Source organism: Colossoma macropomum, unplaced genomic scaffold, assembly GCF_904425465.1.
Source record: "Colossoma macropomum unplaced genomic scaffold, Colossoma_macropomum, whole genome shotgun sequence".
In the NCBI taxonomy this organism is placed as follows: Eukaryota; Metazoa; Chordata; class Actinopteri; order Characiformes; family Serrasalmidae; genus Colossoma; species Colossoma macropomum.
Genome location: NW_023494791.1, coordinates 25,717,924 through 25,736,721, shown reverse-complemented (window position 1 = coordinate 25,736,721; position 18,798 = coordinate 25,717,924). Strand labels below are relative to the sequence as shown.

General features: G+C 38.1%; 1 protein-coding gene across 1 annotated transcript in view; it reads left to right on the top strand.

The window, feature by feature from the left end:
• Positions 1-18,798, top strand: part of ptk7b (protein tyrosine kinase 7b) — a 119,105-nt gene that overhangs the window by 69,479 nt on the left and 30,828 nt on the right. The window contains exon 2 of the mRNA XM_036574598.1: positions 15,064-15,360. Coding sequence (XP_036430491.1) covers positions 15,064-15,360 — 297 coding nt within the window. The remainder of the gene's footprint in view (positions 1-15,063; positions 15,361-18,798) is intronic.

Genomic DNA, 18,798 nt, shown 5'->3' with positions numbered 1-18,798 from the left:
GCTTGAACCTCTGAATCACAGTTAAGGATTTATTACCTCATGAATCATCTGTATTGTATTTCTGACACCACAAAGTGAAGACAGGATGCGTTATGCTTCAGTACCCTGCAGTCTGGATCCAGAGAGGGTTAAAACCAACAAATCCCTTTCTTCTCCACTTGAAAATGCACTTAAATGACAGGCAGCACAAACAGATGATAGTAGTTGAATTGTTATATATTGCCAGAACAATGGCATCTTCATGCATGTGTGCATGAAGCTCTTTTCTGGTGGCACTTTGGACCAGAGCCCAGTGCCCCAAGCCACAGCTCAGCTTTACTGAGGCCCATCCCCAGATGTGTAATTGGGTAATGAATCGCTAATGAATGGGCTTGGGTGGTCCATTGAGCTAAATCACTGGGGTGCTGCAGAGATGTACACCCGTAAGTACAGACACATGCACACACACAAAACCACACACTCCTTTGATGCTGGCAAATTCTGCTTATTACTGTTTGCTATGAGCTTTGCCCTACTTTGGCATGTTTTTATGACTATTATTCATCATGTATACAGAGTTCAGCCAAGAATGGTTAATTGGCAGTGGAATAACCAGTAAGCAGTAAGGACAAAATATCTTTTTCAGGCTTTTGTAGAAGAACAGGAAGTGCTTTAGTGAGGTGTGTGCTTTTTCAATTTCCATCAGAAGTTTTCCAGTGTAGTTGTTTGGCTGGTTTGGGTATCAAGAGAATAAAGAGAACAAGTGCTCCTGTAGCTCTGATAGCACAGTGTAGTAATGGGTAGTGCTTTTGAAAGCATTGCAGAGGTTTAAATTCCTTTGTTAGCTGTGAACAGGATCACTCTTCAACTAGACATAGAGTACATTATGCATTCTTCTTAAAAAAAAACGTAGAAATACTTGAACAGTGGTAGTACATTTTATTCATTTTACTGCATTTTTAACCCTAAACATTGTATTTTTCCAAGCTAATATTTGTAGATGTAGTCCCAATTTCTATATTTTATAAATGTTAATGTATCAGCATTGACAGATATGTACATGAAATATATTGGATATCAACTTCGACTCACACGTCCCGTAACAGGACACTTCTACTATTAAAGACTCTTAGTACAGTAACTGTTTGTATTCTTTGTTTCACAAACCATGGTATACTATCAATTGTTGTTATTACTTGAGCTCATGATCTTCAAGGGTGGAACTTCAGATAGTTACACCACTTGTTTTACAGAGCTAGATGTGATCTTGTAATGAAAATACATGTTTGTGGACAACACGTTATACTTTTGGTGCTGGATTGCGACAAAGTCAGCCACAAAAAAGCAGCCCTCTCCAAAGCCCCCAGATTCCTCTAGTCCATGCTCTTTTTAAAGTCTGGACTACAATCAATAACACAAGTAAAACAAGCTAGTTAAATGCTATCATTAGCTAAAGAAACTGTTTTTCCATTGCAAGAGGTATTGGTTATTTTTATCATATGCAATATGTCTTCTGCACAGGTGACACACATCAACATGCTTAATAGGAGTTTTAAGTCATGCTAACTTACATGCATGGGTTAACAGCAGGCTTGTTGTTGGGCAGTGTTGACAAGGATACCCTACTTTGAGCTCTGCCTTCATGAGATGTTCAGCTGATTTAGAAATTTCACTCTGTTTGTTCCCTATGCTTATAGGTCTACATCCCCACCCATGTTTAGCCCAAAGTTTCTTAAGGTTGTCCCCAGATGCTGTAGTTACTAGATCATGCCTGGTCCCGTGAGACCACTACACCATTTGCAAGCCTCTTCTGAACGCCTTAAACATACAGTTGGCCAGTGTTGTGGAAGTACTGATGATTCCTGCGATATGTTCAGAAAAACGTATCATGGTGTAGTTTAATGACAATGATATCATGTCATTCACTCCCTACTTTGAGCGTGATCTGGATAAAGTGTTACGCTATTTGTTGAAGTTTGATTGTGCTGGCTATTTCTGCTTGGATAATGGAGACGCTTGTTTTTCATTTTCTGTATGTTTAAGATCTAAATACCAAGGTAATGGATTCTCTACCCCACTGAGTCAGTGTCTGAAACATTTTCGTGATGTATTATCTCGATCCACACTAGGTGCTTGTAACCGAATAATCAGAGCTCTACTTCAGACTCCTGTTTCATTAAAGAGCGCTAAAACGCTTTGTAAGACAGCAGGCAGCACATATCTATTATGATAATTTTATTCTTAATAGTGGACCTGTGAGGGCCCAGAGAGAGCGGACTGAGATGGAACAGCAACAGGGAGGGGGTAGTGGTTGCTGTGGCAACTTCGCTCAGCATTAACCCCCCACCCCCCCACACTGTTGGGCCAAGTGCTTGGTCCTCTGGCCTCACAGTGCCACTACAGTGACGTCTGTGCTGGTGTCGGTGGCAGAGTGCTGTAATGAGCAGGCTGGTGCTCAGCCCTCAGGAGTGAACCAATTACTCCTGCATTAAAAAAGACCTTGAGCTATTAGCATTCAGGTATTTCAGCCAGAGGTTAGGGATAAAAGCCCGGATTTGAGCTTATGTGTTGTAAATTACCACACCTGTTAAATGAAAAATGAAAAATATTGTAGTTTCTAAACATTGATATGTTTAAACTATGTTTTGTTCTGGAGTCTTCAGTGTCAGTGACATGGCTTATCTACAGTCGTGACATGCAGTAATAATGGCTTAATTGAATATTGTTGCTGTCGTAAGAAAATCGTCTCAACCTTATCTCAAAATTGGGGTATTTATATTGTATATTTATATTTATATTGGGATATATTATCATTTTGTCCTTAAATATTCACACAATATAAAGGGGCAGCTGGCATTTTTTTCAAATAATGTGAAAAATAAAAAAAAATTAAAAATACATTAATTTTTTCTTGTGACTGCAGAACACTTTGCTTGACGGAACTTAATATCTGCGATTACTGTCGACTGTTTGACAGTTTTGAATGAAATGGCCTAATTGGAACGCTGATGTCAAGATTGAAGTTATTAATTTTTCTGTTTGTTTAGTCAGGGTGTTTGTCATTAATTTAGCTGGAATTTCATGTGTTTTACATATAGAGACAGTACTGTATGTGCATGGAGGAGACATCTGGAACCAAACTTTATTCTTCAAGCTAGCTCAAAAGATATCTACTTTATTCCGAAAGATAAATTCTTGTTACTTTTTACTGTATTTGTGTTTGTTTGCATTTATTCTTATGATTTTTTTTACAAGCAAAACATGCTGCAAGATAAATGTTTTAAATAATGTACTCAGGTGCCTGACACTTTTTCACAGTACCATACATGGCAATGTTTCTTCACCTTTGCTTTACACCAATAGCTGTTTTCGTCCCTTGTGTGCAGGCCATACCTGTCTTCTGTGTTCTGCGCTGGAACAAAAGAGCACTGGGGAGTTTCCTTGTTAGCACGCAACAGCTGATCCATCATTTCTTAAAGAAATAATACAGAACTATGCTGATTTTAACACTCTTGGTTATCTGGAAAAATAGAAAAATGTATTTGCAGTGAATTCACTGTGCTCGCTACTCCAGTCAGACTTGGCTGCATGACAGCTTTTCCATTTTATATTTAATCTTATAGACAGTCATCGTCTAGTCATTGTTTTTTTATTATATATGGTATATAGTATGGATGCACCAAGCATTCATTTTTAAGGGCAGTTCTGATTTTGTTTTTTGTTTTTGTTTTAATTGTTAACGCCTTATCAAGCCATGGGTCTGCCAGCAGGCCCGAAGCTTTTTTACACACTTCTGTAACCTAAAATAGCTCCATTACTTTGCATTGAAGTCCCTGTAGTTAATGAAAATTAAGCCATAGTATGTAATAAGCCTGGAATGTTAAGAGGTTAAACACAGCTAATAAAAATTATGTACTAAATTTTAGGGAAATGTGCTGTATTTAGGTGTGTTTACTGTAAAAGATGTATTCAGTCGTTTTCACTTAGAAAATCAACAAAAAAATCAACAAATATAATTTGACCAGGGGTTTGTAAACTTTTGCATACAACTGTAAATAACATTATGTGCTTTTTAACGGGACAAACTGACATTTTGAAATTGTTTATTCAAATGACATCAAATAAAGTACTACACTGAAAGTAAGAGGCACCCAGCTATTTAGCACAATGAGTCATGTATAATGTATGCTCTGACATTTAGGTATAGGTGTAGCAGCAGCATTTAAATACAGCCTGAGCGCACTGGGTTTCCCAGTACAGATAAATTAATGAATTTGAATCTGAACGAATACGGCTCTTGCTATTGCCTCATCTTTGCATGGTATTGCAGTGTCAAGTTGCTAGTTTCAGTCTCTTCAGTTCCACACCTTTGGGCAAAGCTGTCAGGATGCACGGTGTCTTATTGGTCACAGCCAGGCCGAATATGTTGTTGGTGGATCGTTTGATTGACAGTCCTATTTCTCTCGACATAGCATATCATCCAGGGCTCTTTTCAAAGATGCTTTGTCCAGTGAACTGTGTACCAACTTCTGCGATATGAAAGGACCTATAAACAGATCTAAATACCAAGGTAATAGGAATTCTTTACTTTTTTTGAATGAATGGAATTTGATGTAATGTTTGGCAAAAAAACATACCATTTACTCCCCAGATCGTGCAGTGTATATGGCATGACTAAGCTATAAAAACAGCCTATATTGAATTCATTGTTTTGTGAGTGTGTGTGTGTGTGTGTGTGTGTGTGTGTATATATATATATATATATATAAAATAGCAGTGTAGAGCTGACCAGTCAGGATGAAGTGTCCACAATACAGTACAGAGGACTTTTCCATACTGTATATCAGTATTAAAAGGCACAATAACAGTCTCTTAATTTTAGGAGTTAAGCAGAGTTTGAAAAATGGTCGGGTAAAAATGATTTTGACTGTATTTGATACATAAACTCACACAAATGACAGACTTGAGGGGGAAAAAAGAATACAACAAAAGTGTAGGCTTTAAAAATCAACATTACCAACTTAATGGCAACATACAAATGAAGTATATTTCAATGGCTGCACCAGACATAGGCCTGCCTATGTGACTGAATGATTGAATTGCTAGTTGCGCTCATAGGCTTGGCCTCACAAATCTACCTTGCTGTAGAATAAGCATGCAGAATGTTCAGCATTTTTGAAATATAGTGTAACTTTAATATTAATAATGTGTATTTATGGCTTCCCGAGCTTTCCAAGCAGTTGAGACTTTCAAAAGCCTCTTATACAGTGTGAAGAGAGACTTCAATTGTATATTTACTTAGTGCCAGCAGAGCTGAATTTAGAACTCTGTTGCTGCTTTTTAGCTTTTATATAATAAATCTCTTGTGGTTTAGGAAAGCCAGCCAGCTACAAGGGTCCATCTTCTATAAGAGGTATCATTTGTCATGTATTATTTTTATGATGTTTCACAGCCTTGAGTGTTTCTCTTGGGCCAAGATTTTTAGGTCTGGTTCTCAGTATCTCAGCTGCAGGGAGTAGAAATCTGTCTGGCTGCTTGGGGATCTGTAAGAGGGTTTTTTTTTTATTTTCCTTTTTGGCTTGGCCAAACTGGAGCTCCTGCGAAAAGAATTTCACGTGAGATTAAACAAGTAATGATGCTTGTGCTTGTAGAGGCTACCACTGTTATTTATAATACAGGTTAAAGTCCTGTTAGCGAATGTTTCTGTCTGCATGAAGGGCCACTCTTTTATCTATCTCTGTGCTTGTGGGACAAGTTTGGTGGAAACATAATGTATTTTGAAGAGTTAAAAAAGAGCAGGGTTTAGATCAGAAATTGAAAGGCGTATTTCAGAATCAGTGAGTTGTGATGACTCCTCATTAACAAGTTTTAAATTATTTTAAATAGTTCTGTTATGAACACAGTTAAATATAGTATTTTGTGCCAATTTCAGTGCACAATTTCTATTCACAATGAACTATTTCACAATTTTCACAGTTTAACTAAAGAGAACATACAGTATAAAATATTAGTGTGCCATAAGGTGCCGTAACTTTTGCAGAGGCCACATTTTAAGTTTTATTTATTTTTCCAGTGTGAAATTCAGCAAGTAAACAGCAATTGTGCTTTAAAATGTGCAGAAGTGTGTTGTCTGTAGAGGATCTGTACTTATGTGTACTTACAGAAAATCAACACAGGATGTAGTTTGACCAGGGGTGCTGAAACTTTTGCACAAGACTATAATCACACAGTGTAAAGAACAGCTTTTCAAATGGCATAATTTGAATTATGTCATAAATGGCATAAAAAATAAAAAGCTGGAGTTACTCAGTTACTGTTTGTATTAGAATAGTCAATGTTGTCCTTGTTTCCTGTTATGTTTAATAGATTTTGTGTTCTTGTAGATTTTCATACATTTGTTCATATTGGCTCTGTGTTAATCATCCCTGGGTTTGAGAAAGGATGGGAGAGAAGCAGCTGAAGAGTTGCTGTGGGTAATTGGAGGCTGGCAGTGCTATAGGTATGATTAGCGACTGCAGCATGAGGCGCTATTTATAGCCTAGCGCTCTAAACAAAACCAAGAGTGGTAAAGGTACAGCCAACCTCTTCACTTAATAACACTCGCTGACAGGCAAGCTCGGCTTTCTGATGCTGCCCTCACACACACATGCACACAGATCCACATACATGTTGAGTTGCTGTTAAAATAGCCTGTCACTGGGCCGTGTTATGGCTTTCTGTTAGTGGAGAATGGAGGAGGCATGCATAGTGTACTTTATGACTGGCTGTCAAGCTGCTGCCTGTAGGTTTGATTCTACCTGTATGAATTATGTATGCGACGCTCAGGTGCTCCAGTTTAAGTCTGTCATGGAGACTTTTATACAAAGAGAAACAGCACCGAATGCAGGTCATGTAGCCGCAATCTCTCCTCAACAGCTCTGCGTTACTTGCGCATTCTCACAAATTACCTCATTTATGCTAAATACAGGGCTGCTAATTCCTCACTTAATTGCTCCTTCACCGTTTACGCGCACAGGCAGTCATTTTTGCCTCGTTTTTTTTCCCCACTCTTTGTCTGAACCTGGAGCTGAACGGAGTGCTAATCTCGTTAGTCAGGAATGCCAGACCAGCCCCAGTAGGCCGACGGCGATATCAAATCACTGGGACTGTAAAACTGTTAACTGTTAAGTGTAATTCATGTTCTTTATGTGTTGACTTGTGGGACTGGTTGGACTGCAGGGGCCGTGCCCTGAGGTCGCTTTGTGGATGAGGTAATCACTTCAGAACAGGCCACTCACTTTGAGCATGCTAATTACATCTTGCTTCGTACACATTTCAGGAACTTATCTGGAAGAAATACACAAGCTTTCAATGTTTTATAGCCATTTGAACATTTCTACAAACAACTTATCTGTATAAAATGAATGTGAAGTATGCAAATAACATAACTAAAACTTTTTCATAACTTATTTATATAGTGTTATGCATATGCATATAGTGTTCATTTCTGTGGTGCTTACTATTAATGTCATTACAGTGTATAACATTATATTCAATGTGTACTAATAGTATACTTTTCTTCATGACATTAAGAATAAGAAGTAGCATTAATATTTGTTGGGGAAAAATAAACAAGTAGGTACTTATGCATAGAATGTATTTGCTTATCTAGGAAGAAAGGCAATATTTGTATTTGTGGTGTAAATTCTAATCAGTAGCATAATTGTTGCAGTAGATTATTGTATCAGTCGAAGTTTTTTAAGATGAAAATTGTATAAAAGATATTTGTATAAACATTTCATGAGGAAGGACCAATAAAAATGCTTGGAATAAAATCTACTTTAGCATACATTAAGAATGAACAATATTTTTACTTCCACTGTTAAGTTACCATTTTGGAGAAAAGGTTTTGTTCCCACAGTGAAGTCATTCTTCTGGTGATTTTCCTTTTGCCCAAGTTTTATTATGATATCAAATGAGTCTCCTATCATGTCACACAGCATTAGTCGATATGAGTGAAGTCATTTGTAGCTACGCTGGATCATGCGCTTCTCAGCATATGCTAACATCCTTCATGTGCAACAGACAACGTGCTGTCTTCATTTCGCATCTAGGTCAGCACTGTTCTTTTCCCCGTCTTGTTCAGTTTGAAGTGATATCCCCAGTCTAGCTTTTTAATGATTAATATTTGACAGTTATCACTGTGTTTTTTTTGTCAGATGTCTGAAGGCCTTTGAAGCCAGCTGCAATATCTCAGTGGGAGTGCGCTCTCGGGCACTGATGTAATCTACAGAATCGCTTCCTTCATGTCCAATTAAGGCTTTTTCAGAGTGTAGCCTGGTGTTGGAAAAGGCACAGATGGAAAATGGAAAAAGTGTTTTTTTGTTTTTTTTTGTTTTTTTAAAGAGAGACAAAATCATTTGAGTCGAGCACTTCATGGCTACAGCTTAATGGCTTTTAAAGTTTATTGTCTAATTCCCCCCTCTTAGTAACATTTGTGCTATCTTTGTTTGTGTCCTGGCCTTTTAAGTTGACCGTGTGTGTTTAAGGAGTGTCGATTTTTGAGATTTTAAATCCTTTTATTTTTCTTCAGAAGCATTGAAGCTGGTCATGGCTCAGTATCAAGCTGGTGGTGGCTGCTGTTGATATTTTAGGATATAAATGCCAACTTATTGTTCTAATCTTAGGCATCATAGGAGGTTTAGCTGCTTAAAAGAAGCAGTACTTCCTTTACCCATGAAGTGGAATAGCAGTTGTGGACCAGGGGCATGTCTCCTAGTAGTGGAGGCAGGGCATTAGTACTGGGGCCTGGGGTGTGCGGTGGCCATGGTGACTGGGTCCCTTAATGTCTCTGTAGAACCCCTTATTTAACTACTTATGCAATGTTTACTTAATAATAGATGTCAGCTGTTAACCTACATTATAGCAGCAGCTCACAGCAATAGCGAGTAAACAAGCAAAGTTTATTGTCATATTTGGATGAATAAACAGTACTGCTGTGTTGGACTCTTTTAGGGCTGGCAAATGATTCAAATAACTGATTAATCAAATTCCTTTTTGTGGTTTATTGTGATTAGTCTCATTTGTATCATTTAGTCAAATTTGACCATAAAGAATTTTTTCTCTTTTCTTTTTTCCATTCAAAAAGCAGGGTTCACATGAACTGACCATGAAAATCACATAATTTCCACAGGCTAAACACAATTTTTAATGTCCAGTGAGAGCAACAGTGGCTGCATGTTTCCACCGATAAGTCCATTTATCAGTTGTTATCATGATAAACAGTATGCTTTTCTGAGGATACTGTGGATGTCTCCCATGTTTAAAGAACTCTGTCCAACTACATGTTTCATTACAAAGAGCATAACTGGTCCTGTTTAATTGGATGTAGTGCAGCACAGTATGTAGAATATTAAATTAATATAGTGCCCAGAGTTTTTGATAACTGTTTTTAAATGTGGTAACACTAGTGCGTTGTATTGTGCTATTTTTGGTGTATCGCCCACCCCTTTCATATATACTATCAACTCCCCCCCCCACTATTGTATCACTCTCACTCTTAAACCGCTACGTTATGTCTTGTTTCGAAGGGAACTGTAGCTCTCCTTTTCACTGTTTGATAGTTTACTGCTCATTGATTTATCCATAGGTTGTCCAGCATATTTTCCCGAATTACTAATAGCAAAGAGGCACCTTAAAGTAGCTGAATGCACTAACTAGAAGGGCTGTCTGGATAGTTTTGGATGCACAGTGTATGTCCTTTGCAGCTGTAAATGGTATTTAGTACAGTGTTTTCTTGTTTTTGAATTGGTTGCTCGGAAGCAAACTGGTTTCTTCAGAGAGAAACTTGCTGTATGCTACAACTCATTCAGAGCTTTCAGCACATCGTGGACTTGGTGACTCATTGCAGCACACGGGAATAATCAGCATTGTGTTATTATTGCACTGAAGCTAGGGGGCAGTGTTTCAGATGCTTCAGAATCATACATTATTGTTTTGCTATTGACTTTTGTTATTCTAGAAAGGCAAAACTTTTCACACTGTGACCCTGGTGAGGGTTGCTCTTTTTTCCAGTACAGGCATTTGTAACAGTGCATCGTAGATGCATTTATGGAATTTATTCAAACTTTACAAAGAGGTGGTCTGTACAAAACAGCAGGATTATATCAGTGATGTTTTTTTATAATGTCTTTTTAATTATGGGCGTTACAGTATGTGTGGGCCATATAGACTGAAAAGGTGATGCAATGAATTTACATGATTAATTTCCACTTGAACAATATACAGTACAAAAGTAAATTAAACTGTAACACAAACTTTTGTTGATGTATATTATTGTAAATGACAGTTTGTATTTACTTGATTCATTTGTATGGAATTGAATGAATCACTTTTTCATATAGTACTGTTGCTGTTGCTGTGGCTGGTTTGGAGCAGTACTGATAAAATATTGTTGGGTCCAGTGGGGGTTGGTGCTTTGACCACCACTCTGACGCCTTATCTAGCAGATAGAAGAACCAGCCTTTATATAGCAACCCTGCTATTACAGCCACCTGCGCGCTACTGAGCCTCAGAGCCTCATGGGGAATCACTCTGCCTTTCATCTCTCTCTCTCTCTCTCCTCTCTCTCCTCTCTCTCTCTCTCTCTCTCTCTCTCTCCATAACACACACACCATAGTGAAATGGAAATTCTAGTGTTGGTGTGTTAATTATATTCTTGTGATATTTGAAATATCATCTATATTTTCATTATTCAGAGATTTCACCCCTCCTTTGAACTACACAACGGTAGTGCATTCTGAACAGCACCAAATGCATTTAGTGTTTGCAAAATAATTAATCTATCAAGAAAAGTCTCTGCAAATCTCTGTGCAATCACTCATCATTGTTATTCAGTAGTAACTTACACAGCTAAAATAGACACCAAAACATATAACTGATGCTTTATTTATAATGTAAAGTATTTTGGGGACAGCCAGAAGTTATGATATAATAAAAAAAATAGCAAGTTTTGATCACTGCTTTTTGAATATAAGGCATTCTGAACGACAGTACTTTTATAAATATCAGTGCTGTACAGTTACTTATTATGGAAACATCTACAGCTCTGTTCATCGTCATGCATGAAAGCATACATTTTTTACAGCTTCCTAAAAAGTGTAGAATATTTGCATCATTGTAGAATCATTTTAAAACAGTAATTTCTTGTGTGTGATACTGTAGGCAAAATGTTTCCTTTATGTAACAACTAAAAATAACCACTGACAGCCTGAGTTGGCATGTTTGCAGCAGTGTTGTACTGATTTGCTTTTCAAACGAGTTCTTGGTTCAAAGGTTATTTAGCAAAGAAAATTGAAACTGATATGAAAACGTGAAATGTCTGTGGAATTGTGTTTTTGCTAATATTTAATTTCCAGTTGATATTCTCTACAGCAGCCTGCACTTTCACTGTGATACATTATTGACAAAAAGCAGTTTATGGACACAAGACTGTGTCGTAATACCTGTAGATTCTGGTTTAGGATCAGGTTGATGCGGACTGTGTTGTGTGTCTGTTCTGTGGATGTGTACCAAACAGCTCATATTTCCCGTGAAGGAAAACAACCTGACACTGCTTACTAGGTACTGTTAGCCTGTTTACGTGTGATAGTGTGTTTGTTTGTGTGTGTGTGTGTGTGTGTGTGTGTGTGTGTGTGTGTGTGTGTGTGTGTGTGTGTGAGAGAGAGAGAGAGAGAGAGAGAGAGAGAGAGCACCAAAGACAGTAATTTATTTTGCAAATATTTGCAAAGATGGATCATTATAAAATAACAAAAAATAATAAAAAATACTGGTGTATTTGGAATGTGAATATTAAATAATAATAAAATAAACTTTTACTATATTAGAGTCTAGCATAAAAAACTGAATAGTGCAGCTTTGCAGTTGGAACAATGTGTGCAGGTGTGCCTGTATGTATGCCTTCAGTCTTATATGCATGGCTTTGGATATTTGGGACATTTGATATTAAAGTTTGTAAAGAATTTGTCATTAATTTGATTGTATTTTAAGTACGTAAATATGATTTTGAGCAGCTTAATTTGATGATGTACAGTCTTTGCTTTGAAGAGCAAAATTACAGAACACAAGCATAAATACACAACCACCTACACGTTTAATTGCGTCACACCGAAGGACAGTGAAATTTGATTCATTTCTAATATTGCTTGAAAATATTTTAATAAAATAATAAATATTTGAGTTAAAGTAAATCATAAAAACCAGCATATGTTGTCTTTTAGATGCTGGTATGCTGGTCAATCATCACGACCATGCTGGGTGACCAGCTAAATCAGCACTAGCAGCCCTAGACCATCATAAACCAGCTCTGAATTCCTGCTAGTCCATGGTGTTTCTTCAGCAGGATTCTGTACTACCTGGATTAAAAAGGGCCCTTTTCAGTAATAATGTTCAAAATACTGCTTATTTCATATTCACAGAAAGGCATCACACTAGGTGGATATCAGTTTTGCAGACAAAATATAACCTATCATAATTACGTAGTGGGAACGTGATAACCTGCAACCTTCGGTTTCATAAGGTGTATGTATATCAGTCTATTTTAGCAGATTTGTGATAGTCCTTCCTTAAAGGAATAGTTGGGCAAAAAAACAAATTTACGTGATTTTCCACTTAACCCAAATGCTTGGTGTCCAAATTTGGTTTCTTTAGATCTGGAGCTACTAGGCTAACAATGCTAACAAACACTGGAAGTCAGTAATCACCCTAACGGATTGCAAAGGAAAATGCCAAAATCTTCCTATATTTGCTTCAAATTTGGTCGATAAGCTACAAAAATGACTTTAGACTTTAGTAAAATGGCATGAACCTTATTTACACATTTACGTCTGTATTTACTTATTTACTACATTATCATCTGTATAATGTTGTCATCAACGTCCTGCTTTCCAGTGCTATTCCGCCTTCAAACTGTGGGAGGCTGGAGTGCAGGCCATGTTGTAAAATGTCACTACACAGATACGTATAGCATAGCATTAGCATATTAATACCTAAGGCTTGTTTTGGGCATATATATATGTGTGTGTGTGTATATATATATATATATATATATATATATATATATATATATATATATATATATATATATATATATTGTTAGCATCATTAGCCTAGCAGCTCCTTTTCTAAACTAAAGAAGCAAAACATTGGCTGATTGACTGACTGACTGCATTTGAGGTATGTGAAAATCATGTCATTTTGATTTTTCATCAGACTGTTCCTTTAAAATTGCAGTTGCTTGAAAATAAGATATACCTCACCAATAGAATAAATATTGTAATAAAATATGACAAAAATATTTACATAAATTATTGTTTTTATTTTAGTCATTGCAAATGCAATAATGGAGCATCACATCAATCAGCCTTTTGCACACTGAGGTTTAGGACATGCTGAGCCACTGAATCAACTCAAACAGCACTCAGAGGCTGCTGGGTAAAAGCCTGTAGCACCGCAGTGCCAGCCTTACAGCTCAAAACACAAAGACAGCACGACGTGTGTGAGATCGTGTGTGTCCCCACATACATGTCTTACAGCTGATGGACCATGAGAGAGTGTCTGTCTGTGTGTGTGTGTCTGTGTGTGTGTCTGTGTGTGTGTGTCTGTGTGTGTGTCTCTGTGTGTGTGTGCCGATGGGAGGGATGTTTCAGAGAGACTGTGGAGCAGATCTGACAGAGATTCAGGGTTTCCATTACTGAAATGTGGGGAAGGAAAGGAAGCATTGTAGAACGCTATGTAATCTTAAAATAGTAAAAAAAATGTTCTGCATCACTTCTGTGTGTTATTAGATTCTCAGTTAACAGCTACAATATGTAAGAGGCTCTGTTTGTTGGCAAGTGTAGGACACTACTATCCGATTATTTTGTTAGTCAGTGTATGATTTTAGCTAAAGGTTCTTGCAAGAATGTACTATTAACTGTCAAAGTAACAACAGTGTTGGTTATTTCGAGGGATTCTGGCCTTTTTGCATTTCCTTGGTTGGATTTGAGTTCCATGGGACTATCCCAGAAGATACTGACATCAGACCAATCAGAATTAGGACAGATTTTTTGTCAGTGGCTCCTTAACGCAGCACCACTCCACACATACCAGAGTCTCTTAGTAACTGACCAGCTTCAGTGAGTGTGCATACGAACTAGACAAAGAAAAAAGGTCTAGTTCTCACGCAGTGCCGACTGTACAAAAGATCAGTTCCACAATTTCAAACAATTAAAACTGGGCTTTAGAGAGCGGCTTGTTTATAAAGATGTTCTCTCTCTCTCTCTCTCAATCTCTCTCTCTCTATCTCACTCTCTTTCTCTCTCTCTCTTTCTAAGCCTCCCCTCTCTCTCTTCTGTCACTGGACATCTGAGCTGCTGGGCAGAGTGTGCAAGTACAAATTAAGTATTTTCTGAGTAATTTGTTGGTTAATCTGACTTGGCTGAAAATCATCTATCATAGAAACTGAGCCACAGCCTATACTTTAGCAAATGCTAACAGTGTTCGGATGATAGGCCAAATTCTTACTTGCGTTAGTTACTCTTCTCTGTGGTCACGGCAGTCACTTCAGGTTGAACATAAGTTTACCTTCGTAATCCAGTATCTCACACAAGCTCAAAGTACAACTTCTGCCAGAAAATAAAAGCTTTAAAACCAAAAAGTCTGCCATTTAAGTTTGTTTACATTGCTGTGGCTACACCACTGTCACTCACCGTGCAATCTGAAGCAGGCACACAGTCCTAATCAGGCAGAGAGGTTGAGTTTTTCCAGCTTTCCACTCCATTTGAAACATTCCCCAGGATTTTTTTTTAAATCAAACTTTGGTTAATGGTTGTCTTTAAGATCGTTGACATGGTAGTCTCTCTAAACTGTAATGTTGATTACACTCCTCTTGGTGCTTTGTGCCTTTATCGCTTTATTTCCCCAAAGTATGTCTGTAGCAGCAGAGACAGATTGCTGAGTAAATAAATCAAACTGTAAGTGTTTAATTGTTTTTGATTATGCTTTCTCTCTCTCTCTCTCTCTCTCTCTCTCTCTCTCTCTCTCTCTCTCTCTCTCTCTCTCTCTCAGTGCTGTGTGTGCAGACCTCGTCTCTGCAGTTTTCCAAAGAGCCTAAGTCTCAGGATGCTCTGCACGGCCGCAGTGCAATGCTGCGCTGTGAGGTCAGCGAGGCTGCGGGTGTGAGTTACTCTTGGCTGCAGAACGGTCAGCCTGTGACGGACTCTGAGCGCCGCTTCCTAGAAGGCGGCAACCTCAAGTTCACCGCCGTGGACCGGCTCCTGGACACAGGCAACTTCCAGTGTGTGGCCACCAGTGTGGCCAGTGGAGAGGTGGCCACCTCCGCCAATGCCTCCTTCAACATCAAGTGTGAGTGGATATATATAGTTTTCTACAGGTTTCCTTTAGAAGGATCGTTTCATGGAAAATTTTCCTTGTAATGTAAACATCGGCACACTTTCACACTCACAAAAAACTGATGTATAAATCTAAGGGATAAAGACAAGTTCTAAAACGGTCATGTCAAAATCATTTGTGATGATTTTATGTTTTTGGTATATAAAATATATATGAAGTCCACTTGAAATGTGTTCAGGGCAATATATTGAAAATAGGATGCACAGGATCTAGTCTGTTTCTAAGAAATAAGTCAAACCACTCGTTTTCATCGTGGCGACTTGTTTTTGTTGTTGTCATTTTTACTCTGTCTTACATAAACCTCAGCACATAGAGCTTTCTCAAATAGCATTACGTGCCCTCTCGTCACGTTTAAAAATGGACTAGATGTGCCGCCCAGCTCCTTTTCTCATTTCTTTGCATTGTGTAACAGTCTGTCCTCCCACATACTATGAAAAGGCCTTTGTGTGTGAAATTACCATGGAGGGTAATCTTGCTCGCAGCCATATAATTATTCCTGTCTAGATGATCACTGTCCTTGCCTTTACATTTGATTTCACATGTTCTTCATTCTCCCAAGCCTTTTATACCTTTTCAAAAGCACTTTCCGCTCAGAGGCTTCATTTTGGGTTCTCTCATGTAATCAAAACCATCAGAACCCACTTGTGTTTCACAAGTGACTAAAACCAAAGCTCTCTGTTCCCCTCATGTCTTAAATGACAGCCTTGTTTTTTCCACGGATGGGCCTCTCTCTTTGCTCCCCTGTGTTTTTGACAAGTTAATGTCTTGGCTCAGACAATTTAGGCAGAAGTTGTTTTGTGTTGTTGTCAGGACGAGTGAAGTCTTCATATTAAGGACTTACAGAGCTTTTTACTCCTACTGTAATGATTTAAATACATACCTGGAACCACCATTACAGTGTTTCTTGCTCTCGGTGCCGGAGGCCAAAGCACTTTCCGCCTGTAAAATATGCCACTCATGAAGGTTGCTAATTCAGTGAGAAAGAGAAACTAGGTCTATGGTAGGTGTATGTCTTAAAAACATGTTGAGTTTGTGGGCTGTTACTCTGAATGTTTCTCAGTTTGCCCTCAGATCATCACTGAACACTACAAATGAATGTATTCTCCTTTTTCATTCTTTGCACCCATAATTTCCGAAAGGAAGGTAGGTCTCATAGAATCTAGTTCTTGTCACAGTGCTTGTGCTTATCTGTCACTCATACATAGTCTAGTAGTGAGCAATATTTCTGTTCATCCGGTATAGCGGTTAGAATTATTTTTAAGGTATTAGTTTTGTCATTACCGTTACACTGGTATGCGAGTAAATGCAGGCAAAACACGCAGATTCTCTCACCTCTCGTGTAGTGAGTTGCACCCTGAGGTAAGTTAGTCCAGTTTATTGTCAAAGGAGCAGACATCAGATTGTAATGAGTTAAGGGGGAAATGGAAAAATAGCCTCTCCTAGGGTTTTGGGGTTAGACATTAGCCATTAGCCTAACATGGAGACTTGCTGGTGTTCTGACAAATAGTGCTGCTTTGTCAAAATGTTCTACCGTAGCACACATTTATGGGTAGCTCCCTACATACAACTTCTATGTAGAATATTTCGATAGCTTAAATCAATTTTAGATTTACTTCACTTGTTAAGTATGGCTCTTATTAAAAGTGAAGGGACATCCAGAATAATATGTCATTGTTAATCTACAAAAGAGGTTTACTTAAGCATCCAAAATGGTTTTATTTGATTTACATATATAAATACACTATACTGTGATATATACCGAAATCATATCATATCGTCATATAAACTTTTATTCATAGCGCCCACTACTAATATAGACCATGTGACAGATAACTCAAACATGTAGGGTAATTCCACAGATTTTTCTCAATTTCTGCATAATTCAATGGTTGAGATGTAAACAAAGTCTTTCAGAGTGTTCTATGTAAAGTGGTGCATTGTAGAGAAACTTACTGACTGATGAATTTACAGTAGTGATTATTAGAACCAGGTGTCTGCTACTCAAATATACAAATATAGCCATTTTATTTTCTGTCCAAAATAAATAGTGGAGCTACACATGTCTTCTCCACCTTTGATTATGGTAAAATCTAAACATTAGATTTTCTTTAGGTACTAAAGTATTACATTAACACCTTATATACATGAAAGCATTTTTCAAAAAAGTGCATTTTAGGCCAAGGCCTTGTCACAAAACTATCATAAAACAGTGCCTCAGTCACCAGACACAGTATTCGTAACCACTTTTGTATAAAAACCTTCTGTGAGGTAGCGTTTAGAGACATTAAATTCTTCTAACGTCTGGTTCCTATCAGCTCCACTGTGAAAAGTTCTGACTCAGTAAGTTGCTTCAGAATGACGTGTTTCTTGTCAAACCACTCTGAATGACTTTGTTTACATCTTGACAATTTAATTATGCAGGAATTTTGAAGAATCAGTGGAATTTCCCTTTAAGTAAGCCATGGTAATGTGATTGTAATATATATTTATGCATTGGTGGCTTGGAAGATGCTCCGGAGAGCAGCTGGAGTAAATACAAGAGACGAGACAAGCTCTGCTTCCATAACCCAGTGTGAAATAGGTCTACGAGAGTGAAAGTAAGTGGAAGAGACAATTTAGCGTGTGTCTGTGGTCCATCAGTCTGAAGCTGCAGCTGAGTTCTTCCTGACTGATGTCTCTCCATGAGCAGGGTTTGGCGTCCAATGCTAGCCTGAGTTTTCATTAGTGAAGGGTAGTGGCTTTCCCGGCAGGACCTTATTATTGCTTTTGGAACCCCACGTCTGACCTGAAGAAACAGTCTGAGCTCTATGTCAGGCAATTAATTGTGATTTATAGTCATAATAAAAAATGTTGAATGTTTAAATGAAGGTGTAATGACCCGTGTACACAAGAGAGGATCCTGTAGTTCTGCAGCGCTTATGAAAACATTCTTATTTTTTCTTTCTGCAGCATGAAAGGGCTCCTGTTAAGTCGTTTTCCACTCACAATCTACCGCCTTGACATACTAACAGCAGAAAAGCCTTATTACGATTAATAGCTGGTTGTCTGCTGAGTCTGGCTCCAGACCAATAAGTATGTCTGTATGTTTGTATGCGTATGTGTGTCGTTTATTCTGTTATTTGAGACACCTTGACGAGCCTGATAGCTTCTGTGCTGAGAGAATTCAAGCGTCCGCTCCAGAGGGCAGATAACACGCTGCCAGCCCCGTCACCTCACACAATCTCTCTCACACTCCATGACACACAGATTAGCACAGTCCTCTCTCTCGGTTTGATCTGTTTGGTCTGCTGGTCTGTATTCAAGTGGACATGCTTTTTGCATTTGCATAGAGATCAGATTCTTCTGGCTTGACTGTACAGAGCTTGACAAAGCGTTTTTGGAAATTCCCTG